The sequence below is a fragment of the Astyanax mexicanus genome, chromosome 16 (genome assembly GCF_023375975.1).
Source record: "Astyanax mexicanus isolate ESR-SI-001 chromosome 16, AstMex3_surface, whole genome shotgun sequence".
Lineage (NCBI taxonomy): Eukaryota > Metazoa > Chordata > Actinopteri > Characiformes > Acestrorhamphidae > Astyanax > Astyanax mexicanus.
Window position 1 is genome coordinate 27,317,130 of NC_064423.1, and position 25,213 is coordinate 27,342,342.

Genomic DNA, 25,213 nt, shown 5'->3' on the forward strand with positions numbered 1-25,213 from the left:
GAAATAAATGTAATAGAAATAAATGCTCTAGTTATGTATGGGAAATGTTTTATGTCCCTTTTATTACATATTGTTTAATGTTTACATAATGTTTTTAATCTTTAGTTACAATTAATATGTTACTATATTAATTTCTATAACAAAACAGTTTGTCTAACTGGGAATTATTTTACTGCATTTCACTGAAAGCTACTTGTTTGGTATGGTTTGTGTTTGGACAGTGCAACCTTGATGAATAAAACTTTTTTACTCATCTTTTTATTGGCTCCTGGCATAATATATTTGCATACTGTGCGTGTTCTCCTGTCACTGATGCTCATGGTCAGTTTGTTATCTCTTCTCCTGAGCTATCTTCATGTCACAGGTATATGCGTATATTTTATTGTTGACTGGTTCACTGCCTGGCCTCTGTGTTGTAGGCTGTAGGTGCAAGTTAACTGTATCTCTGCTGCTGAGAATGGTTTATGTTGGCTAAAGGACACAGTGACCGCTCATGCACTAATATAGAATTATGCCATTAGAAAAGATGGAGTCTGTTTTTCTTCGGGTCACTAAAATCTGATATTATCTGGCACAGTATTAAATAAAGGCAACTACTTTTTTAAAGAAATTGTAAATATTGTAAAAAACAATTTGTTAAAATTCACTGTATTGAATCATTGTATCACTAAATTGATTTTAAAAAACAGTAACTAAGAAAAAAACTGTACAGAATATCTATCCATCAATCCATCCATCTATGAATTCATCCATCCACCTAGGATGCTATAAGAGCCAAAAACTGCAGAGAAACACTGAATGAGTCTTATGTTAAACACAGCAGACACAGTCATATGGAAATTAGCATTAGACTTGTGTGCGTCTCCTCATCAATACTGTGCCGGGCTCAGTGGAGTGGGGGGTTTGCAGCTGCTTCAGCACTAACAAAGTGCTGCTTAACTTGCACTGGGTGTTATTCCCCCCATACACACACTAACTCTCCTCCCACACAGCGTGCTGTGCAACCAACACTGATGAGAAGCATACATGGAAGCACATATCAGAATAGTGTGTTAATAGAGCAAAACAAAACAGCAGGACAACCATGATCTTTCAGCAATACAGCCTAATTTATTCCTCCTCTAGGAGCCTATTGTTAAGGAAGGAGGGTCTGGTGTTACACTGTAATAGAGGTATTATTTAATACTGAACATCCATTATGGTGTAACAAAACACTCCAATTACTATAATCCCCAAAATAAAGCTCACACCTCTGACCAGAGGCCATCAACACAATCCAAATATAGAAAACCAAAGCTGCTCTGTCACTTACCTTCTAGTAAAAGGTGAGAAAAAAACGAAGACTCTGCTTGATTATCTTATTTAGTTCAGTCCCCTACTCTGCTGTTTCCTCAAATAGCATTGTTTCCAAGCCGTTCACTATGAGAAGCATCACTCTTCATCACTAAAGGCCTGGTGCTGATGCTGAGGCTGTGTGTGTTTCTCTAAGCCTGCCCTGCCTCCATTTTCCCAGTGATGCTGCTGTGTTGTTGGCTCCTGCCTGCGTCACATGACGTGGCTCATTACCATTTAAGGAGAGAGAGCTGCACCTGCTCCCTTCCTCCCCTGCACAAAGGCTGTATGTGAAGATAAGAGCACACACTGTTACTGATCCTGGATCAGCGGCTGGGAGGTCTTTCAGCTATTTATCTGCAGAGTCAATAAGGGAAGAGCTCCAGTTCCAACCTGATTATAGTTATTAATATATCACTTTAATATGATATTAGCACCAATATTGTTGATGCTATTAATTTTAGTAAAACAAAACAGACAAACAGAAGTGTCCTACCCAAAATTATTTAGTAATCATGGGTCTAAAAGTGTAATACCTTCTTAGAAACATGAATGTTTGTTATTTCAGTTTGTAAATATTTATTAAGATTAATTGAGATAATTGAGTCTGTGAAACTGGTCGCAATAAAAAACACTCATTGCACTGTCCACTGTAGGCGGTAATGCCTTCTATTATGTACTCCTGGTATAAGGCCTCTTTCAAACTCTGATCACTCACATCGTCTTGCCACGAGCATGCTGGCCAGTGTTCCACCTCACTCACAAGATAACATCATCTCAACTAGGACTGGTGAGCCGTTTCTGATCAATTATACAATTACATATTAAGTACTGCTATTCCATACATTTTGGTAATATATATATATATATATATATATATATATATATATATAGAAAGGCTGGTGCTTTACATGTGATTTATAAAAATAGCTCCAAAATGTTATGGTTATATTTAGAATTACAATGCTGATAATGAAATATTCAATATTATGTTCTATACTTTACACAATATAAAATCATTCTTTACCTGGGGAAGTCATCATCCTGCCATTCATCTCTTCCTTCGATGTGGTCCAGCAGTGTACACAGGTATGGAGAGCCCATGATTTACACGGGGAAGACTTGGGGCCTGCAAAACGACACACAAAAACAGATCTTTGTGTGAATTCATTATACCACACCATTCAAAGGATAAACATGATGTATTTGCTGTACTGTTGATTAAAACACAAATACCAGAACACATTCATGGGGCGTAGCATGGATAAGTCACCTACAATCCTAACCAAATATAATTATACCAAATCTAAACTATGAGCAGTTTTGGGTCATGGGGAGGTCCCATTGGTGGCATGCGAGACAAGCATGTGACACAGGTTACCCTGTAGCTAAAAGTCAATCTATACTGGAAGAGCTCCAGGCAGGCAGGAGGGAGAGGCAGGAATTTTAAATCCTTCCTCACAGTCTGCTAATCCTTTGCTGAAGTGGCAAACCTCTGATGCACTGAGACAAATGCCCACCTGATTCAGATGGAAAGAACGTCTCTGTTCTGCAGGACCTCAGTGATCTCTCTTGGTACACTGTGCTCCAGCTCCAGCTCATCAGTATTGAACTGGGGCCTTGATTTCTCCACCAACAAATAACACATTTGTTAGCTTAATTTAATTCACTTAGTTATAGTAAGTCAGTACCCAACATATTTACAGTGTAGGTTCTAAGAGTGCTGCTGTATAAAGAGCAGGGAGTGAGGGACAGAGACGCCGGGGAGCCAACAAACGACAGGTTTACATTCATTAATAAGCTCCACTTGCACAAATTAAGCATACCTTTGTTAGCATTACTGAGGTACATGTATGAATGGAATGGCACTGCTGAGGCAAATTCATGATTAAATAAGCACTGCCAGGGTAAATGTATTATTTAAATACCACTGATTTGATTATCATCTAATTTTATGTTTAAAACAATTTTATGTTAATTTACTTACTTTAGAAAGTTGGGTCCTTCTGATCCCAAATGTTATAAAAATGTTTTGCAAAAAATACTTTCTGTACAACAAGTTTAGTTTTACTTAAAATGTATTAATCCCAAGTAACTAACAGAAATTAAAAAGGCACACAAAGCAAAAGTCTGTGTCTCAATAAATCAATAAATACATTTATTTAAATTAGTAGAGTAAGGCAAGGAAGGCTTGAGTAAACATATCTGAAAGAAATACTACAGTAGTTTGGCCTATGTATGTAGTATGCTATAAATTATATATATCATATGAACAATAATTTACCTTTGTTAAATACACAGTTAATGTTAAGAACATTCCAGGGCAGCAGGTTGAACAGAAGAGGACAGAATGGGCTGTACTCACACAGAGGCTCGTTGAGTGCTGGTGGACAGTGTGTCAGTGAGTCCAAGCGCTGGCCACAGGTGCAGGGGGTACACTGACTCCTCTGTTCTCTGTGATGAACTGTGATTCTCCCGGTGCAGACTCTTAGCCTGTATCTAACTCCACATGATGATAGCAGCTGAAGTTTGATATCTGTCATTACATCCAGTTTATTGCCTATTTCTGTGCAGTCCTGGATGTGTAGTCCAGTTCTTCTTTGCTTGTTATGTTCTGCAGAGCTACAGGCTGCAGTAATGTCTGATGCCTGCACTGTTTGTCATGCCTGATGTGTCTGTGCTTCTGGTTAGGAGCAGTGCAAGCTCTGAATCCTTTTCTCAAGAGGAAACCTTGAAATCTAATGGAAAATGTTGAAAAACTTCAGTCTCTTGGACGCTAGGTGGCGCTCAACTATAAGAAATTGTGTTGGTGCACATTATTAAAAATGTGAGCTCAACAGCACAAGGTTGTAGTCTTTATAGTGTGGGTTTGGCAGATAAGTGCACTGAATATTAACATATTAATCCCTTTTTGAACATAAAATTCTGCATGATTGTCTTTCCTATTTTGTAAATTAATAAGACTATGAAGGAAGACATACGGTACACATAGACAAACCAAAATACTCTGTGAATCATTTAGGTTGCTCTTATCTGGGGTTCTGTTAACTAGCACTTTCTGAGTTAACTCTTGTTGTTTCTTCCCTGGAGTGGTCCTGATGAAAGCCAGTTCCATCATATCATTTTCAATAAACTTTGGGACTGCACTTGAGGATACTTTCAAAGTCCTTAAAAGGTTTTTCTTTACTTAGTTGTTCTTTCCTCATAGTAGTTATTGCAATAATATGGGTTAGAGCATTACTCAAATAGGGTTATTCACTGTAAACTAACTCTACCTCTACACAATATTACGACTCACAAACATATTAAGAGGCAAGAAATTCAAGTCATTAACTCTTGACAGGTTCAGCACGGCTGGGTGTCAAAGATGACACCATACACATGGGCCCCCTCTTGGTTGTACATTGCACATGTTTTTAATTGTAGGTTTGCAGTTTTTCCCAATAAATACCCATCCTTAACCCTTTCACGCATCTTTATAAAGTTATTTCTTAATTGCTAAAAAAACCCAAAGTGATGCTACTGATTCCTACAGCCCTGTCTGCCCTCAAACAGTTAAAAGGTAAAAAGTCAAAGTCACATGTCTAGCGAGTGTTTTGAGGAGCCGATTCTTTCGGATTAATCTCCACCAGTGAATTCTGAAACAGATTCGTTAGATTCGAGTCAGTTCGTATTAGTGCAACGTACAAAAGAGCCGAGTCGTCGTGCCAAGATGAACCGACTCCCATCTTTGACGGGAAAAAGAGTCGGTTCGAGTAGAACCGATCGCTTGAGAGCGACTCTGTGCCGGTGGCGGCAGGGAAGCTGCCCAAAATGGCCGCTAGTCACTATTACGGATTCCCACACGGCGCTGCCGGCCCGCAATACAGGTAAATCCCGCCGGCACGGAGGGCAATCCGGCTGTGTGTGCCCCCTGATGCCTGCTGAATCGCTGCGGTGTCTGATTCAGCGGCGGGCGGAGCTGAGCGGATCAGCGGGGCAGGTTGTGATGCTAGGCTAACAGGCTAGCGGCAGAAAGTCAGCGAGGTTACCAGGCGACAGCTCGCCTCTGGCCGCGAGCAGAAACCCTCAGCAGGCCTGTAAATAGCTTAAAGTGTCAGTTTATAATCTGTGCTTTTATGCAAGACTTACTAACGAACCTAACGAACCGGACATTGTGTAAATGTGTGTACTAGCCTGGTGCTGTCAGCTGCAGCAGCTTGTTTGAGGGTCTTGAGCCTGATAGAGGGTCTCCGGGGGCTGCTAGCTACAGCTCTAGAAAAAAAAGAGACCACTTAAAAAGTATGGGTTTCTTTGATTTTACTAAATTGAAAACCTATAATCAAAAGGAGGATGGATGATCACAAGCCATCAAACCAACCTGAAATGCTTTAATTTTTGCACCAGGAGTTGCATAAAGTTATTCAAAAGCAGTGTGTAAGACTGATGGAGGAGAACATGCCAAAATGCATGAAAACTGTGATTAAAAACCAGGGTTATTTAGTCAAATTTTGATTCCTTAACTTCTAATTTAAAAGCTCTGCATTTTTTTTTGTTATTTCAGCCCTTTCCCATTTTCTGCAAATCAATGCTCATTTTACTCAAACATATACCTATAAATAGCAAACTTGTGAAACTGACGTGTTCTTTTAATTTTTTTTCCTGAGCTGTATATTCCGCTTTATTAGAGAAATCTACCTGTGGCCTGTAGCAGGAAAATATCAGGCTAATTTACGGTTTCTGACGCTGGTAACTGAACTTAAACAGTGGCGAGGTCCTGATGAGAGCCAGTTTCATTACGTCTTTGCGACTGCACCTGAGGATGCTTTCTGTCATAGGTTCTTGTATTGTCATATATAGCAACCTTTTTGGTCATGTTACTGGAAACTTTGTACAATGTTGGACAAATTTTCATTAAATATGTTTAGTCGCAATAGACAACAATAGATTTTCTTGTATTGCAGTTCTAACATTTACTACTCAATATTTGATTAATAAAGTAAGAAAAATACTCTCCTATGTATTTGGATGTATAAGGTCAAAGAAAGGTTCAACGTTTTGCTTATCCTAGTTTTTTTTTTTTTTAATATTGGGTCAATACAGGTTTGAGCAGAAAGGGTTAAGGGCCTTGCTCTCTTTTTTTCTTTTTTTTTTAACTAATTAGTGTATTGAACCCACCCACAACCCTGTGACCCTTACTGCAGTGTAGATCTGCATGCCATTGGAGAAAATATACATTGCAACATTGTGTTGTTCTGGAGTATAGTTTGCAATATTGAAAAATACAGGAATTTTCTCCAGATGTCTCTTAAAGAGTTTTCAGCATGTTTCATGGTGTTAATTCTCTGTGTATAAATATTGGAGTAAAATAAACACATTGCAGTAACCCCAGTGCACAAAACACTGAGCAATCACTGCCCTCACAGAGCAGTTTCCATTTTACATTACTGTTTTGTGTAACTCTTAATAATATGCTACACAAAATATGTAAATTTGCAACATTATGCAATATAGCTGCTACATGAGAAACACATAAACAACACAGAAATTTGTAGTATGCATTCACACTGATTTCATGTAAAACATCACTTTCTGAAGTGTACAGTCACCCTGACCTGTTTTAACCTCCCCCAGCTCCCAGCCACCTCCTGCGTATTCCCATCAAACCACTGCCAGCTACAGTGTCCAGCCTGCCCCTGGAGCAGCCAATGTGGTCACAGCCTCATATGCTCCTGCCACCGCACAGCCCACCCGGCCGGTGGCGTCTCCAGCTTACCAGACCTACCAGACTCCCACTGCTCCAGATTACGGTTACCGTCAGCCGGAAACCACTCCTCAGCCAACCACCAGGCCTCAGAGCTACCAGGTCTTCACAGAAGCGGTCAGTGACCTTTCCTTACCTTGTGGTCAGAAAGAGTGCAGAAATCTCGGTTTTATTCTGAATTTTTCATTGACAAACTCCTAAATTGTAGACGTGTTCATTTTAGACCTGATTTGAGTTTACCATGAATTAATTAGATTTTATCATTTCATATTGGATTTGTCTTTGTATAAAAATGCTTATAAATAGGAATAGAGAAATGTACAGAATTATGAAATGTACAGTAATGTAACATAAGCAACAGATATAGCAACAAAGTCCCTGGGTTTCTCAGTTTAACTAGATATCTTGCATCTAAAGTCAAGTCTGTCCAAAGTTGTCTGGCTAATTAATAAAGAAGAAGAAGGCAAAATTTCCCCATACTGTCAAGCTTCAGAAGTTAAACAACAAATACTTTAAGTGGTTCTTTACAATGCATTGATTTTTGATGGACATCAGTATTCGCATTGGTAAAAATAGCTCAGGATAGATTCAGGATTCAGGATATATTGTGTCTTCCTCTTTGAAGTGTTTCTTTTGATTGGTTAATGTCTGTCTGTTAATTTAAAATACAGGAGAACTACAACTACGGACGGCCAGCATCAACCAGTAGTGTCTATGAAAATAAGCAGTACTATCAGACAAGTGTCGCACCAACTCAGTGCACCCCCACCGAAACCTATTTTCAGCAAGGTGAGATCCTGCCTGAAATATTTGATGCTGTCTAATTACACTAAAAACATTGTTGTTGTCTGTTTAATTCATAGACAGAAATGTTTAATACCTTAAAACTCCAACCACAGTTTGACAATCTACAAGATAAATGTACCTTTTCATGAAATAGCAGTGGCCTAATGGCTTATTACATGCAGTAGTAGTTTGTGTGCATTAGTATAGTAGCAGTACATGCAGTAGTAAGTTTGTTTTATCGGGCATACTCAGTAAGGGAACTAAACTGGTAAAGCTTGGCACAGTGCTTATTGCAGTATGTTGCTTTGGTGAAGTGGGCAGGAAAAAGTTGGCAAAAACAGCATACTGCTGTGTAACACCAATGTAAAAATCATATTTGTGTAAAATTCTGCAATGTTATTTACCTCCTTAGCACAAATGCCTATTTCAGTTTAAGAAATAGTCCTGCATCTCTCAGATTTTTTTTTTAAGTGTGTGTCTAAAGTGTGTCCTATGGGATAGTTCAGCGAGAATTACACTTTTTAACTACAGGTGGAGCCAAGGAGCAAGAAATATCAATTAAATATAATGTTGATATAATAAAACAATTATAAAATGCAATGTGATTAAATACTTTTTCGTTCAAAGAGTGGTTAACTTATCAACCATGATTGCATTTAAAAGTTTTCTTGTCTATATATATGTATATATTAGGGATGCACCAATGAGGGACTTTTGGGTCGATTTATAAACATAAGTAACATTTATTTGCGTTACATTTTAGATTTCAATCCAAACAATAAAATTAAACGTGTTTCCTGAGAAATTAATTTTCACGTCACTTGACGTTTTTCAGCATACATTAAATACATCAGCAAGTATCTACAATTACGATATCATTGTGCGTCCCTAGATATAATATATATTCTACCCATTCCTGCAGCTCCCCTTTTAAAGGCAAGCCAAAATATCGTTTTATTTACTAAAGGAGCAGAATTTTTTAATACGTCGTATTAATATTATAATAAAAGGCATTAAGGTACTTTTGCTGTCATGCCTGCAAAGCCACATAGAGTGGCTTTCAAAAGAATTCATACCACTTGAACTTTTTCCACATTTTGTCACCTTACAACCACAAACATAAATGTATTTTTATCAACCATGATTGCATTTAAAAGTTTTCTTGTCAAGCTGTGTTGTTTATGACACAAGGTCCTGCCAAATTAAATAGCAGTTAAAATGGTTGTATTAGCAGTGCAGTGTGTTATACATGAAACTTTACATTTTAATGTTGTTTAAAGTGGGATCAGATTGTACAACCCAGACTGTCCATTTTTTATTTATTTATTTATTTATTTATTTTTTTACACTGTCTGTTTTGTAAGAATATAATTTTTAAATAATAGTTATTATTTTTTCAGATCTGAAAAGTGGCTATAGACCTACAGCCTCAGCGTACAGCCAGCCTGCTCCACAAAGACAGGTTACAGCCCTCAAACCACTGCCTCCCGTCAGCTCTGTCTCATCCAGCTACAACATTTACTCCGCTACGACCAGCGTACAGCAGCAGCCAACTCCAATATCCACTTACACCCCCAGCTCCTCCTACAACTCCACAGCTGCCACCTCTTACTCTGGTAAGTGGGGGCTTTTCTCCTGCTGCAGCACGTCTGCAAGCTTCTTCTGCATAGTTGTCTCACAATGTGTGTGCTGATCTCTACACTAATAATATAAGTATTACACAAACAATACTATAATGTAAATTTCCAAGCCAGTGCTGTAAATGTGATGTAGTCTAATAAACTAATTATTATAGTAACATATAAGCTGTCTCAGAAGATGCGTTAGGTGATAGTTTGAAATATTAAACATTTCTCATTTTTTTTCCCTCATTTATTCCTGCAGGTCTCAGCTACTCCAGTTACGAATCAAGTGGCTATACTTCAACCACATCATACTATCAACCATCCCAGCAGCTGGGCCCTCCGCAGACCCCAGCTCAGCCCCAGGCCCCTTCCCATCAGCCTCAGCCTCAACCTCCTCAGCAGCAAACCCAGCCACCCGCTAAGCCGCTGACCAGTGCCTCCTGGAGCAGCACCGGAAACAGCATGGTCACTAGTCCTGCTGTCAATACATACAAGAAGCCCATGTTCCATCAGAATAAGGTCCAAAAGCCCAAAGGCCCTCCCAAGCAGCCTCAGCTGCACTACTGCGACATCTGCAAGATCAGCTGCGCTGGTCCTCAGGTATGCCTACATGGTACATCTCTTATCAGGGGCTTTATTGTTATTTTTTGCAATTAAAAATCAGTTACATTAATAACTGCACTTTTTATGGTACATGGTACTTAATACTTAAATGAGCTAGTTACACAGTATGGTGTTTTTCCACAGGGCAAATCGAAGGTTAACATTGTACTTTTGGTTTAAGAATGTTTATTAACCATTAAATATATATATATGTATATATTAGGGATGCACCAATGAGGGACTTTTGGGTCGATTTATAAACATAAGTAACATTTATTTGCGTTACATTTTAGATTTCAATCCAAACAATAAAATTGAATTTCCTGAGAAATTAATTTTCACGTCACTTGACGTTTTTCAGCATACATTAAATACATCAGCAAGTATCTACAATTACGATATCATTGTGCGTCCCTAGATATAATATATATTCTACCCATTCCTGCAGCTCCCCTTTTAAAGGCAAGCCAAAATATTGTTTTATTTACTAAAGCAGCAGAATTTTTTAATAAGTCGTATTAATATTATAATAAAAGGCATTAAGGTACTTTTGCTGTCATGCCTGCAAAGCCACATACAGTGGCTTTCAAAAGAATTCATACCCCTTGAACGTTTTCCACATTTTGTCACCTTACAACCATTTTTTGTATTTTTTGTATTTAATCAAAATTTTAAAAACCAACAAGAAGTATGAATACATTTGCAAGCCACTGTATATGTATTCTAAAAACAGGGAGTCTGGTAGGTCCCTGGACAATTTTCTGGCTATATCAGCTTTTGCTGGTTATCTATGAAACTGTGGGCTCTAATGGTGTGGATACAAAAGCTACTGCTAACATACCAGATATCAGAATGGCAAACTCAGTTTTTGTCTGTTCATTTACTCATTGTTAAACCACAGAAACACACAATTAGAACTGAAGAGAGATGCTGAGCTATAAGGGAGGGCAACAGAGTTTCCGTTAAAATCACTAGATTCATATACTCTGAGAAGAGACTGCACCACATTGCAGTACTTTTTAGAATGCTCTGTGAAATTATACATTCTCACCAAAACTGAGAAAACAGACATGACTTTAAGTCAAGTCAATTTATAGTAAATATAATTCATTATCATTTTTAAAAGATTTTTTGATAGTTTTTCTGTCATCTGTCTGCATCCATTTGAAATCTCTTCTCCAATAACATCACTGTGCAGCAGCAGGCATGAAAAAAAAACAATTTAAACCAATAATATCACGTTTCACCCACCCCCACCACCCCCTCACCCCCCACCATCATCAAGTAAAAATGCTGAGCTAGCACAGAGAAGAGAACCTTCCATAATTCTCTAATATATATTTTACAGCACAAACAGAAAATGGGTTACAGTTTACTGATTGTGTATTTTTATATAGTGTGTATTAGCTAGCTGAATGTAAATGTCTTCAGTGATTGTCCTTTTCTTTCCTTAGACGTACAGAGAGCACCTGGAGGGTCAGAAGCACAAAAAGAAGGAGGCGTCCCAGAAGTCTGGCTCTCAGGCCACTAACGGACCACGTGGTGGTGTGCAAACGCAGCTGCGGTGTGAGCTGTGTGACGTCTCCTGCACTGGTGCAGATGCCTATGCAGCTCACATCCGGGGGGCTAAGCACCAGAAGGTCAGTGCAGATCAGTGTTATCAAACAGATTTCATGTTTATAAAAGATTTATACAAGGTGCATTTTTTTACATCAAGCTGAATTTCTGGCCACTGGGGAATACTGCTATCATAATCTATCTATAATGCTATCTATAATGCTATTATAATCTATAAGTATCTATCTATCTATCTATCTATCTATCTATCTATCTATCTATCTATCTATCTATCTATCTATCTATCTATCTAATATTCAGTATTTCACAGTTCTTCTTCTTATTTTTACTGTTATTATCAGTCAATAGTTAAAGAAATAAAACGAGGATTATTTGAACAAATGCTTTTGCGCTGTTTTACAATATTTTAAAAATTTTTAGTAATTGTGAGAATTATCCTTTTTTAAAAAATAAAAATATAACAAACAAATAATTAATTAAATAAAGCTGCACATAAGTAGGCGCTCTTCTGAACTATTTTATATTCAACAAATAATGGTTGTATCGTGATATCGCAAAATGAGCGAATGCAAAAAAAACCTCTTCTTCTAGCAGCATTTCGGCGCTGTACTGTCTACATAACTTTCCTGTTTTAACACGGCCTCTTTACAGACATAGTGCACTTGATTTTGGCTCGTGAACCGTAGAGTGTAGTGTTGAGTGGCAGGGCCAGGCATTAAAATCCACACGTGTAAATTAAGCCAGTCGATCATAAAGAAGTGCATATCAAATAATGTTTATTTTTATCATGCTGACAGATGTGTTTAGACTTTTTTTTAACCTGTGGGTGTTGGCGGTGGCCTCTTGTGCTACTGCTAGGGGATTTTGGCTGTCAGGTGTTTGTTCATTTTTTTTTTGGATGTTTTTTTGGTCGCAAGCTTTGTTACAGTATCTAAAATTTTATCATAGCAACGTTTTCAGTTTAGTAGTGCTTTAGTATTGTGGTACATTTATGTTACATTATTAATTTTCAACCTTTATTGTTCTTTTATACAGAATCTTGGTAAATTACATAAAACAAATGTTTACAGATTTGTTTTATTTCTGGATTCTACTAAATTAAGTATAATTTAAAATAAATACCCTGAAAGTGTATAATACAGTGGTGTGAAGATAGGAAGCAGACTTGGTGTGAAACCAGCCTGAAAAATACCTGTTTCCTGATTTTGTTTTTGCCTTGTTAATCAGGTAGTGAAGCTGCACACGAAGCTCGGCAAACCTATTCCCTCCACGGAGCCGGTTTTGGTAAACTCTGCCCCTGTTCCTGTGACTACAACATCTGGAAAACCCACAGCTCCTGCTGTAGCTCCAGCTTCTCCCAGGGTGCCACAGAAACCCATTGAACCAAACCCTACCAAGGGTCCACAGCCAGCTAAGAAGCCTGCTCTGTCCAAAGCCTCTGTCATAGGTGAGCACGGAGTATGTAGTATTATTTGATTATTTATTTGTTTAATAATTGTCAGACTTCCAAATTGGCTGTATAAAGAAGCTATAGGACTCTCATGATTTCTATTGTTTTGGATGATACATTGTCTTAGAAACAATAGCGATAAATTATATTGTCATATTAAGACCGTATTATTCTATTAACATACTAACGATGGTTGCTGTGCTGTTGCTAATTAGATGCACAATGTAGTACTTTTGTTTGCTACAGTGTTATTATTAAATCTGAATTTGAATAATCCAATATTGATTTTTTAAGATCAATTAAGATCAATCTTTAAAGTTAGTGTATTTTGGACAAAGCAAAGCTGTAATAATAAAAATATATATATTACTGTTACTGGTTTGGATTAATTCTTCATGTAAACTAATTTAGAAATCTCTTTTATATCCAAACAGTTATTGTAACTTAAATATTCCTAAGTGTATCAATATTAAATCAAATAAATCAAATAAGAAATTTAATTAAATGGAATCTTGTGAATCATACATTGCATTTTACTTTATTTGTTCATTTTAGAATGTCTTGTTTTGCCGAATAAAGCTGGAATATCAGTTTGGGGGATTTAGTTTTTTGCCAGTTCATACTTCCTGTCATAAGTATGTAGGTCATGTTCATGTATTGTATGATAAGTCAATAATGCAATACTGTAAAAAATAGCTTAATTGAGCTCAGTATTTACATTGCTAATATTAACTTTGAATAGTATAAAACATTTATTTTAGCTTTTATTTCCCTTTTATGATTGTCTTATTATGTTGTTTTTTTCTTCTCACATGCAAGCCAATAAAGCTGCTGCTCCAGAGCCAGTGAAGGTGGAGGAAGTAAAACTGGCAGTTTTGAACCAAGACCCTCTGAGTGATGATGAAGGGGATAGCTGTGGTGCTCAGGGAGACATTCAGCCGGTGGGGCATGACTATGTGGAGGAGGTGAGAGACAGGCCAGGAACCAAATATTAATCTTGGCTGCAAAATAATAATAAATGAAATTCTGTTAGTTTATTTGACTGTAAACAAAAATGTTAACGATTTAATAAGTTTAGGGAAAATTGTGGAAAACAAATATATATATATAAACATATATTATACATAATTAATAATTAAATGACACATTTGTATTTCAGGTTCGTAATGACGACGGTAAGGTGATTCGCTTCCACTGTAAGCTGTGCGAGTGCAGCTTTAATGATCCAAATGCTAAAGACATGCACCTGAAGGGCCGCAGACACCGGCTTCAGTACAAGGTTTGAATCATTTAATGAGAGTACTGAAAACTTCAAAACAATCAGTTTCGCATTTTGTATTGATTTGTTATTGGACAAAAGGTTTAAGAAAGGTTAAAATACTAATTAAATGTTTCAATGTTGGTTTAGTAAATTAACAGCACATTATATTCTAAATAGGCTGTGTACCATTCTTTGCTTCGTTGAGTAATAGCCTGTCTTCACCATGTTCTCCTGTTTGTAACAGTATTTTATTGTAGATGTTTGTACATTACCTAATATTTCTTGAAATTATTTCTTGAAATAACAAACTTTGACCACTGACATTTATCTTGGTTTAGTGTTCCATCGAATACTAATTTGCATTGTAACCTTCATGAAACTGTATGTGTTAAATGCTGTTAATTGAAATCTTTGGCAGAAAAAAGTAAACCCAGACCTGCTAGTGGAGATCAAACCCAGTAACAGAGCACGGAAACTACTGGAAGGCAAGCTGAGAAAGCAGAAGCAGAAAGCTGTGCTGAAGCGGCAACAAGAAGATGAGCATCGTTGGCACATGGAGATGAGGTTAGCTCTTCTAATTCAACCAGTTTATCATTACATCTTCAAGTGTATGTTGGAGTAAGAGAAGAGCTAAAATAAGCAGTGCAGAGTTACAAAAACATGACCTCTCTTGTAGGAGGTATGAGGAGGACATGTACTGGAGGAAGGCAGAGGAGGAGCATTTGTACTGGGGGGAGCAAAGACGCAGGATGGCGCCCCCGCCTCTCATGAGTCGCCCTGGAATGCCTGTGCCCCCTCTACTGGTGAGAGCAAGCACTATAGCTGTTGATGCAGTACTTACACCAGGGGTGCTCATTCCTGGGTCTGTAGATATATCTCCCTGGAGATTTCAGATCTAACACACCTAAATCTAGAATGTTTTTATGTCCCCGAAGACCTTAATTGGGCCTCAGGTGTGTGAGATTATAAGAGAAGGGTGGTAGATTTCCAGGACCAGGAATGATCACCTCTAATCACCATTTAGTATCATCACATCATCCCTTAAGGCCTAATTATATGCATAGCCGCATAGCCCTGCACCATAGCCTACACATACGTTACAGCATAGGGTACATTGCTATGCATTGGGTTTGAGTAGACTACAGCATAGTTTCGGTGCAGAAATATAAATTGGCCTGGTGTTGGTCTTAGTGCAAGCGTTTCTATATACACACAGAAATATAGAGCGGATAAGACAATCCCATGTTAGAAACTCTACACAGAAACTGGCCAAAGATATTTCCAGACTAAAGGAAAGGGGATATATTCACACTATAGTCAGAATTTTGTAGAGACTGCATCCCCCAATATTTCTTCTAATATCAAGACATTAGATGGAGCTCCATCACTCTAAAGAGAACATGGTTTTTCGTTCCAAAGCGTAGTGATTGGGGGCTTTATTCCCACCAGCTGACACTTCAGCTTCAGGCTTGATACTGTAACATTAGAATCATATATGGTTGCCCCTTTGTCCTATTCTATTTAAATTGCACGAAATTCTGTGCCATTCTATGCAGCCTGTTCGACGTCCGGATTCTCCGGATGACCGCCACATCATGTCCAAACATGCCACCATCTACCCAGTGGAGGAGGAGCTGCAGGCCGTGCAGCAGATCGTTTCGCACTCTGAAAGAGCCCTTAAGCTGGTGTCTGACTCTCTGCTGGAACAGGAGACTGTCTCACAGGGCAAAGAAGAAATGGATAAGCAGTGAGTTAGCCCTTCACCATAGAGAGTAGGGCTACACGATATATCGTTTAAGCATCGTTATCACGATGTGCGCATGCGCAATAGTCACATCGCAGGATATGCAATGTAACTAAAGGCAATTAAACATGTCATGTTGCAATGTTTTGATTCTTGACACAAGAAGTAGATGCACAGCATCGTCTGTGTGAGTAACAGGCTCCTGCTGCCTGTGCAAGATGCCTAAAGTGGGAGGGGGAGCACAAGGAGGGGGGGTGCGGAAGTAAACACGAGGTAACCGCATGGTCTCCATCCGCATGGTTGGGCATGTGCTTGTGAACGCCGAAAGCTGTGCACCTCAGCCCAGCACAGTTTTGTGAAAATATTTCCAGTTACAACTGAATTCACGCTTTTAATTCCATGCCATTTAAATGTCTGATTAAAGGGCAGATTACTGTTGTTTTGCTGTTTTCCTCGGGTTTTGAGTAGGGCTGGTGACGTCATGGGCCCTGCATTATTTAATATCGCAATATATAGTTGAAAAATGTTTCAATATCACGCAGCCCTACTAGAAAGTGGTGTAAATTCAGTTAAATGTAATGGAAAAAGTTGATACATCTTTGCTTTGTTACTTAAAATCAATTATACCTTCCATAATGTAATAAATTTAATGTCAGTCATTCTGCTGACCAATAGTCCGCTATATCTGAAGCAAAAAAGCATTAAATTGTCTGTTTTCTACTCTAAGGCTCACCTATTTCAAATGTCCTAACATGACAATATACCACTTAATTAAATTATTCTTAAATTAATGTTTGTGTCATCCTGGACTTCAATTTCAATCCTTATTCTAGTTCTTATCTAACCTGTTACAGGTAATATTTCTGTGTGCATTGGACCCTGGGTTCAGGTGGTGACATTTAAATGGTGGCAGTATTTAGTTTAACAGTATCACAATAGAGTATACTTCATTATCAGAAATGTTAATAAAAGTGTTTTTAAGTCTTTTTTCCCTCTTGCTGCAGATTGGACTCTCAGAGCCGTATGCTGAAGGGGGTAATGAGGGTGGGGATACTGGCCAAAGGCCTGCTGCTACATGGAGATAGGAATGTTCAGCTCATCCTTCTAGCTGCCAAAAAACCCACCATGTCCCTGTTAAACAGCATCGCTGAGCAGCTTCCTAAACAACTAAAGGTAAGACCTCAGTTCAAGTTCAAGTGCAAAGTTTAATACATAGATAAACATAGTCATACATGATACCGCTTGCAGTGAAATGCTTTGATAACGTTTATTAATGATTAATGATTATAAAAAATAATATTATTTTCTTGAAAATTGAATAATATAACAGTGTGCAAAAACAGTCATAATAAAAAACATATTTTGTTTCTCTTGCAGTGATGAATTACTTACTCTGGGAGAATCAAGTAAATTAAATTGGGTAGGGTAATGTGAAATTTTAGATTTTTTTTTTAGGCCACACAAGGTAAAGCTGTTGATATGAAAAGTAGTTAAATGCAAAAAATATATTAATATTATTAAATAATTTAAAATATTATTTGTCAAACTACTATTTCATTAATACCAGGGCTGGACAATATGGCCAAAATTGAGATCACAATATATTTCTTTATTCCAGTCGATACAATAGAATTCTGATTCTGATATGAACAGAATCATGCAGAATACAGTGATTTCTTTTTTTTAATTGCAGCACATCATGTAAATAAACATTTTTTTTTACTCACTGTGTAATAAAGTTCTTTAAGCACTGATGGATCAGGAGATCAATACTCTTTAAAAAGCAAATTGGTGATACGATACGAAAATTTATCACAATACGATAAAATATCAGTACATTTTTGTACTTTGACCATTCACTGACTGTATGTCTAAAAACACTAAGATGCCAAAAGTCATGGGACAGCAGTATGTACATTGATCATGAAGTGTTATCTTGTGGGATGCTGTGGGAACGCCCACATAAGTTATCAGTGTCCAGCCTGATTATGGCAAAGAGATGTAAATTATCGAGTGAGGACTGATAGTGGGTGCTAGATGGATGGGATATTCTAGTCCCGAAGTTTTGTGGCCATTTAATATTCCTAAAGCCACAGTGTCATGTGTGTAATAGGAATACCTCATAGATGACATTACTACCCAGATTGGACAGAGCAGTGGGTGATGATGATTGAGACAGACATTGAAACAAATTAATTAGAAATGAACCCTTCTAAAACTATAAAATCTAAAATATAAAATAATTGGAACTCAAATGTATGAAGATGACACTTTTCTGTCATATAGTAAAAAAAAATGATCCATTAGCAACAGATTGGAAGTGGGGGGATGTGGTCACTGGTTTCATTAGCCTAATAGACACTGTCGTTATTGATTTGTGTGGCATGGTTGGGATGGTTTAGACAGAGAGTAGCAATTGGCAACTTTGAAAAGATAACTGAAAAATCTCTCATTGGTTGAAGAAAGTTACTGAACTATGTAGTATTTGTTCTTCTTTCTAGAGTTATACTTCTACAGAGTGTGGTTTTAAAATGGTATGATATTTATAGTGACGAAAAAATGACACTGAAATCCCCCTCATCGAAATGGCTTTTGGTTCCACATTTGCGTTACACAGGGTTTTTACACCTTTTCCCCCCCACAGGTGATGGTGGTTGTTGTTACTATTCAGTTTGGAGTTATTTGTATCTTATAGCTTTGTTAAAATTAAAGTCAATACAGCAGAAGCAACATTTGTTAGGGATGCACCTAACTTAACATTTGTGGCTGAAACAAAACAATATGAAACATTTAGCTGAAGGCCAAATAATGAACATGGCTCCCTTCCACCAATGGAAAAAAACACTGGAATGTGACTTTAAATAAATTAGTAAATGCTCTAAATAAATAAATTATTGTCCATTAATTTTTCCACAAGTATTTGGGAACCAGACACATTAGATCGAAATGGTACTTTCAAAAACATTTTATGGTTACCAAATATTAAGTGCATCTCTAATATGTGTTGCATTTTATGACTGATCTTTAGTTCCCCTGCCTGGTTGTGACACCTAACCCCTACAGAGAGAGCCTGGGACATTCGGGATTAGCTAAACAACTCAAAACAGACAAAAAAGTCCCATATCTTCCTGCTATGCTGTTATAAAACATGATATCCTTTCCAATAATTGCTTTTTAGGATCTAAAGCCCTGATGTGTTGATATAATTGGGGAAATCTACACTCCCCTTCCCAGCTGTCTCCTCTGTAGTGAGTAATGTGAAGTGTCCTTTTAACCGGCAGACTTTTTCTGAAGATCAGTATGAGGTGCAGGCTCACCCCGAGGAAGCCAACATCGTCATTATTTCCAGCAAGGAACCAAAAATGCAGGTCACCGTTTGTCTCACCTCACCAGTGATGCGGGAAGACCCTGCCTCAGGCCCGGAGGAACAGGCAGGCCTCAAGCTGCCTGAGAAAGGTTAGAGAACCCATGCTTTCAGTCTACTGCACTGTATATGTCTCCTTTTAGGAAATAAGCAACAACAACTATTAAAAAATATCCAAATCTAAGTAAAATTTGGCTTTTAGCCCCACGCCCTTGAATTGAGCTCATTATTTCATGTTATTTCTTTAAAGCAGCCCTATAACCAGTCTTTGATCTAGCCCATTAGTTTCGTACTGCTCTTCTGAAGTGTTTGGTGGAATCTAAAGCCGGATCTCTGACCTTTCTGAGCGTGATTGTGAGTTTGATGTGATGTGTATGATGAATTCTGTGAGTCACACATAAATGGGTTCCTCATCTATTTCCAAATGGTTTAATACATGCGGCTCATGGTCACAAGCTTGCAACCAGACCATAAGTTCTTCAGCTACCCAACTAATCAACTACCTTTTGAATAAATACTTTGTCAAAAATCAAACACAGTCCCGGTGGTGTGTGTAATTCTGTGGGTCCCTTATTCTTTCCAAATTCAGTAAAGTATCCAAATTTAATTTTAACCTCCAATCACAAAGAGCACATTAAAAATGGACCAATATAGATACATAGTTTGATTTGTGTGCCATGGAAAGTATTGACTTTTTAGTGTGTTGTCCTTGTTTAATTCTGTTTTGAGTAAATTTAGTATCAACACCATCTGATAAAGGCTAAAGTAGTAAAAACACATTTGTAATTTAAATTAATTTGTAATATAAACATTATTCTTTTTTTTCTAATCATTTTTCTTCAGTTCTTTTTTTTTTTTTTTCATTTAAGCAGAATCATAAACTGGCATTCAGTTGAATATAAGGAGCATTTTACGATGCTTGGAATCCATAATTAAGGCTAGTAAAACTGAATAAAGCTAACAAGATAGTAATTATGACTGCCAGATCTCATAAAGAAAACAAGTATTCAGTTTTTCATTCTCAGTTTAAATACGCTCAATACGAATTAGACAAGGATGCTTCTTGGTTTAAAAATGTTTATGTCCAAATGTCCAGTTTATTAAAAAATGTCTCCCTTTCAGTAATGAGATGGAGACTGGATTACATACATCATAATATTATTATACATTTTTGATATTTACCAGGTTGTAGACAAACACACACGTTTTTAGCCTCATGATTGGGTATATTGTAGTGTAGTTACCTTCCAAGTCATTTTAACAGCAGCAGAACTGTTAAAGTTTATGGCTATTTTATAACAATGGTATAATGCTTTATTAGGAACAGCTGGAGTCAGTGTATATGTGTATTAAAAAGACATGAGCAAGCTTAGCTATGCACTTTGCTGTACACTTTCATATTGGTTGTCTAATTCTGTGAAACTGACATGAAGTGAACCAAATTCCAACATCAAAATATCTCCAGTAGTACAGTGCCTTCCGGCATAGGCAAATATGTACCTAATGATAATCGTCATCATCATTTGTATGTTGTAATGGTAAGAAATGTGTAGGCATGTTGACTGTCTCTTCTGCTTTTTTGGTGATTTGTTACGCATACTTCATCAAACACAGGCAGTTCTTTAAGACTGTGATGATGTCTTTTCTAAGAAAAATCTTTTGTGTAACATTTTTACTGAGAGTATTTTTTAGGAACGTGGAAATGTGGAAAGCCCCCTTTGCCCCTCACTGTCTTGTGAAATTCTACTGTTGTCATTCTGTTTGGTAACTCTCCTAATGGTGCTCCTTCTCAGCTTCCCCTTTTTGTATTAAAATGTTTTTTTTTTTTGTTTGTTTTTTTTTTAGCTTAGTGTTTATTTTTCCTTGTAGCAGCTTATCCTGTATTTGTTTATGCCTTGCTGGTGGCGATTAAGACGTCTGTGTTTATATAACACCTTTTGTCTGGTTTCAGTGCCTGAAAAGGATCCTCCAGACGTTCTAAACAGGAAAAAGTGCCTTGAGTATTTGGCTGCCCTTCGACACGCCAAATGGTTTCAGGTAAGGAGGGTGTTGTAGGTAGTTCTGCATAATGCAAGGCCTACAAGAAAAGATTATTACATAGTTTAAAGTACATGTTTTTAATTCTTGATCATTTTTGTGAATAAATAAATCTCCATTAGTTAAAAGTTAACCTTAAAATTAACTGCCACAAGATCATCACTGGTTTAAAATAGGCCTCACAATTTTTGGATGATGTATTGTCCTAGAAATAATTTCAGTAGTGATGATTATTGTCAGTTTAATGGCATTTTAAAATTGTATACATTTTATAATTGTATATAAAAATTAATTTAAACAATACTTTTAGCATTCAGTGAACTTAGATTAGAAATGGAATATAAAATTGTTAATGTGCTCTTCTAGCTCTTCTGTCCATTTTTTCATAATTAGTCTAAACTTGTATGAATCTTCCTGTCAGAACTGTAGAGTATATAACTGATAAACATATATATTTTTTTTTTTTCATTTTTGTTTGTGTTTACACTGTAAAACCAAACCAGCTGATTAAACGAAAACATCACATCTTGAAACCATCCTTGTGTGGAAATGAGCTTCTCAGCTGGTTTTGTATGCATGAATTCGTATTGTTTTTATCTGCAGGCTCGTGCCAATGGTCTCCAGTCTTGTGTAATCATCATCCGTTTGCTCAGAGATCTCTGCCAGCGTGTGCCCACCTGGGGAAAGATGCCAGCCTGGGTGAGCGCTAAACCTTTATTCTACCTGCTTGCTTCGAATTTTGAATTGTGGGTATTGTAGTCTGCCATGTCTAGCATACAGCCATTCAGTGTAGAAACACGATGCACCGGTCTATTCACTAAAGCTGATGCACTCATTGTGGGCAGCAATATGCCGGTATTCTAGGTTTTAGAACTCTCTCTAGGTTTATAGTAACCTGTTGACACATACATAATGCATTTATGATAACAAGCAGTGGGACTCTACATATAACCACATCAACCATTAGTGAAACCAGCTTACAAAACAGTTTTGAGGCTAACCAGCTTCTGTTTGTAATAACCTAGAGAAGATGATCATCTCTCATTTTTCCTAAAACTCTTTGCAGGCCATGGAGCTGATGGTGGAGAAAGCTATCAGCAGCGCATCAGGTCCTCTGAGTCCAGGAGAGGCCATGCGGAGGGTTCTGGAGTGCATAGCAAGCGGAATCCTCCTTCAAGGTGTGAAACAATGTATAAAGCGGCCTTTATATTACTTAACTTAGGCTCGTAATTATAGAACTAACATATTTACTGAATATCATCATTAGTTGTTACATGATTAATAGTACTCAATAACTATGACTACATGCTGATTAATTTCAGTCACTCTTGATAATTTTATTCACTAGTCCAATTTTCTCCTTTCAGATGGTCCAGGCTTGTTTGACCCCTGTGAAAAAATCCAGACGGATGCGCTGGGGTGCATGACTAAACAAGCTAGAGAAGATGTAACTGCAAGCGCTCAGGTATTTGAAATGTTATCATCAGATCACTTTAATTTCTAGAAGAGTAAGAATGACCTATCTATGACTGTTCAGATGATTTTATTTTTAAACCTTCTTATCTTTGGATTTTAATCACTGAGCATCTTTATATTGTGTTTAAGAAGCTCTTCATATTTTGTTCAAAAATGTCTTGCACTATTACTCATCTGGAAATGTCCTGAACCTGTATAAAAGCAGATGATAAGCAGTGTATTTCTCTGTCTTTCAGCATGCTCTGCGGTTGTTAGCGTTTCGTCAGGTCCATAAAGTTTTGGGAATCGAATCTCTGCCAGCATCCAAGGCCAGTGCTCGAAACCGCAAAAGACGAAGAGATGGTACAGACATATGTGAGGGGGAAGGCGAAGGAAAGAAAGACAAAAAAGATGATTCACTAGATGCTTGAAATATACCAGAACTTACTGGCATCTTTATTATGTGTCATTATTTATTTTCTCTTAGAAATAATAAATGAATATGTGTCACTAAAATGGGCAAAAGTAACAGTCTTGACATTTCTGCAGTTTTAACGCAAAGGGCAAGAAATTAAGAAATGATCCCTCCCTTTCCTCTTTTTATTACTGCTGTACTAAGAATAGATTTAGGAAACGATGATGTTCAAAATAAAAAAATGCATTCCATGTTTGGTGTAGCAGAAAGCATCTAAATACTGCTACTATAAGATCACTGATCAGTGTGTAACACTGTTACTAACCTGATGTAGGCACATTTATTCAGTAATAGCACTTAAAACTAAAAGCTTTAACCACTTAAATAGAGGCCAGTTGCTTTATTTTTATTTTGATGTTTACACAAGACCTTAGATTATGGGTCCAGCCTAGCCTTACACTAAAAGTGTAAATACTTTTACGACTAGGCTTAATTTATGTGTTGGGAAAACCAATCCCTAATGTATATCACTGAAAAGAGATTTGAGTTTACATAGTCCGAAACTCAATCATAAGACGTATAGGACTTAATAAAACTCCACCGACAGCTTATAAAGTGAAAAAAGGTTCAATACTGTAAGAAATGTTCTCAAAAAGAGAAACAGTTTTGTCTAGTTGTTTGTGAAACAAACAACTAAGGTTGAAAATTAGAATACATTTGTTGGGGCAATACCAGTAAATTAATCAAGGGTTCATGTGATTTTTGTTTCAGTGGCAATTGTTTTTCTTTTTTCTCTTTTGCACATAAATATATCATATATTGTGAAGCTCTTAAAGTATGACTGAGGTAGAGGGGGTGTTCGTGTCATAGCAGCTTGTTTGTGATTTGTATGGAGGGGAGAAAGCAGATTTTACACACTTTTGTTCTGAAAGTGCGATGATGATGGTGAGGATGATGTTGATGATGATGTTACTGTTCTCTTCCTTGTGCCTGAAATTAAGGGAGTTCAAACGGGCAAATTAAAGTCTACTTGAAATGTGAAGAAGATGAGTGAATATTTTAGTTATTTCATACTGTGATAACATAATGCAATAGTTTTATTATTATTATTATTATTATTATTATCATTATTATTATTATTATATTTGAGGATGCAACATCCTGTGCATTTCTATATAAAGTATATTTTGTTCTGTTTTTTTTTTTTCTTTTTTTGACTTTAGTTTCACTGGTTTTATTGTGTTCTTTGATTATGGAGTGTTACAATCGTTTTTAGGAATGTTTAGTAGTGTTTATAATGGCGTGATTTATTTTTTAAATGTCTCTGTAGTGCTAAAAAGTATAATAAACTATCAGATCCACATAAAAAGTGTGAGTCTATTTATGTGTCTGGAAGGCTGTTTTCACTGTAGTTATAATATAATATACATATATTATGTCTATGGTTGTCACCCTGCTGTTAAAAAGTCTTAACCTGCCAAATACAGAGCAGGATGTGCAGCCAACAGTAGCCCAGAAGGAGGGTCTTAGTAGCCAATAGTAGCCAGCACCGTTTGTACGGTAGTAGCACAGGAGGTTGGTCAGCTCAGAGGTCACTAATAGGCGGACCCTGGTCCGGACCCAGACGTTTTCCAATGCGGACCCAAACCGATGAACTACTGAGAAGGATTTAATTCTGACATTGTACATTTAAAGCGACTGAGCGTTTCTGTCTTCTGTCGTGCTTTGTGGCGCAGTGAACTCGCAGACCAATCCCGTGTGTTGTAAGATCACCAAATGCTCTCCTCTGCCAATCAGATCTGTGCAGATGCAGGAGCGCG

At 37.2% G+C, this 25,213-nt stretch overlaps 2 protein-coding genes across 4 annotated transcripts in view; one reads left to right on the top strand and one right to left on the bottom strand.

Moving 5' to 3' along the window:
• The window catches only part of atcaya (ATCAY kinesin light chain interacting caytaxin a), a 51,147-nt gene that overhangs the window by 6,315 nt on the left and 19,619 nt on the right, over window positions 1–25,213 (bottom strand). The window contains exons 3-4 of one of the 3 annotated variants that reach the window (XM_007246196.4): window positions 3,698–4,070; window positions 2,360–2,461 (exon numbers count right to left, since the gene is read on the bottom strand). In XM_007246196.4, the coding sequence (XP_007246258.2) occupies window positions 2,360–2,436 (77 nt within the window). In that variant the 5' untranslated portion in view covers window positions 2,437–2,461; window positions 3,698–4,070. Of the gene's footprint in view, window positions 1–1,312; window positions 1,617–2,359; window positions 2,462–2,852; window positions 3,458–3,697; window positions 4,071–25,213 lie in introns of those variants that run through there. The other 2 variants (XM_022669854.2, XM_007246197.4) reach the window with 2 other exon arrangements.
• zfr2 (zinc finger RNA binding protein 2) lies at window positions 5,071–24,751 on the top strand. The gene is made up of 19 exons (XM_007246198.4): window positions 5,071–5,201; window positions 6,946–7,192; window positions 7,747–7,864; window positions 9,262–9,477; window positions 9,746–10,086; window positions 11,544–11,729; window positions 12,895–13,114; window positions 13,937–14,082; window positions 14,277–14,396; window positions 14,797–14,942; window positions 15,055–15,181; window positions 15,935–16,125; window positions 17,127–17,295; window positions 19,404–19,578; window positions 21,438–21,523; window positions 22,127–22,222; window positions 22,590–22,701; window positions 22,891–22,988; window positions 23,236–24,751. Exons 1-19 carry the CDS (start codon window positions 5,146–5,148, stop codon window positions 23,407–23,409), a joined length of 3,024 nt encoding a protein of 1,007 aa, XP_007246260.3. The 5' UTR covers window positions 5,071–5,145; the 3' UTR covers window positions 23,410–24,751.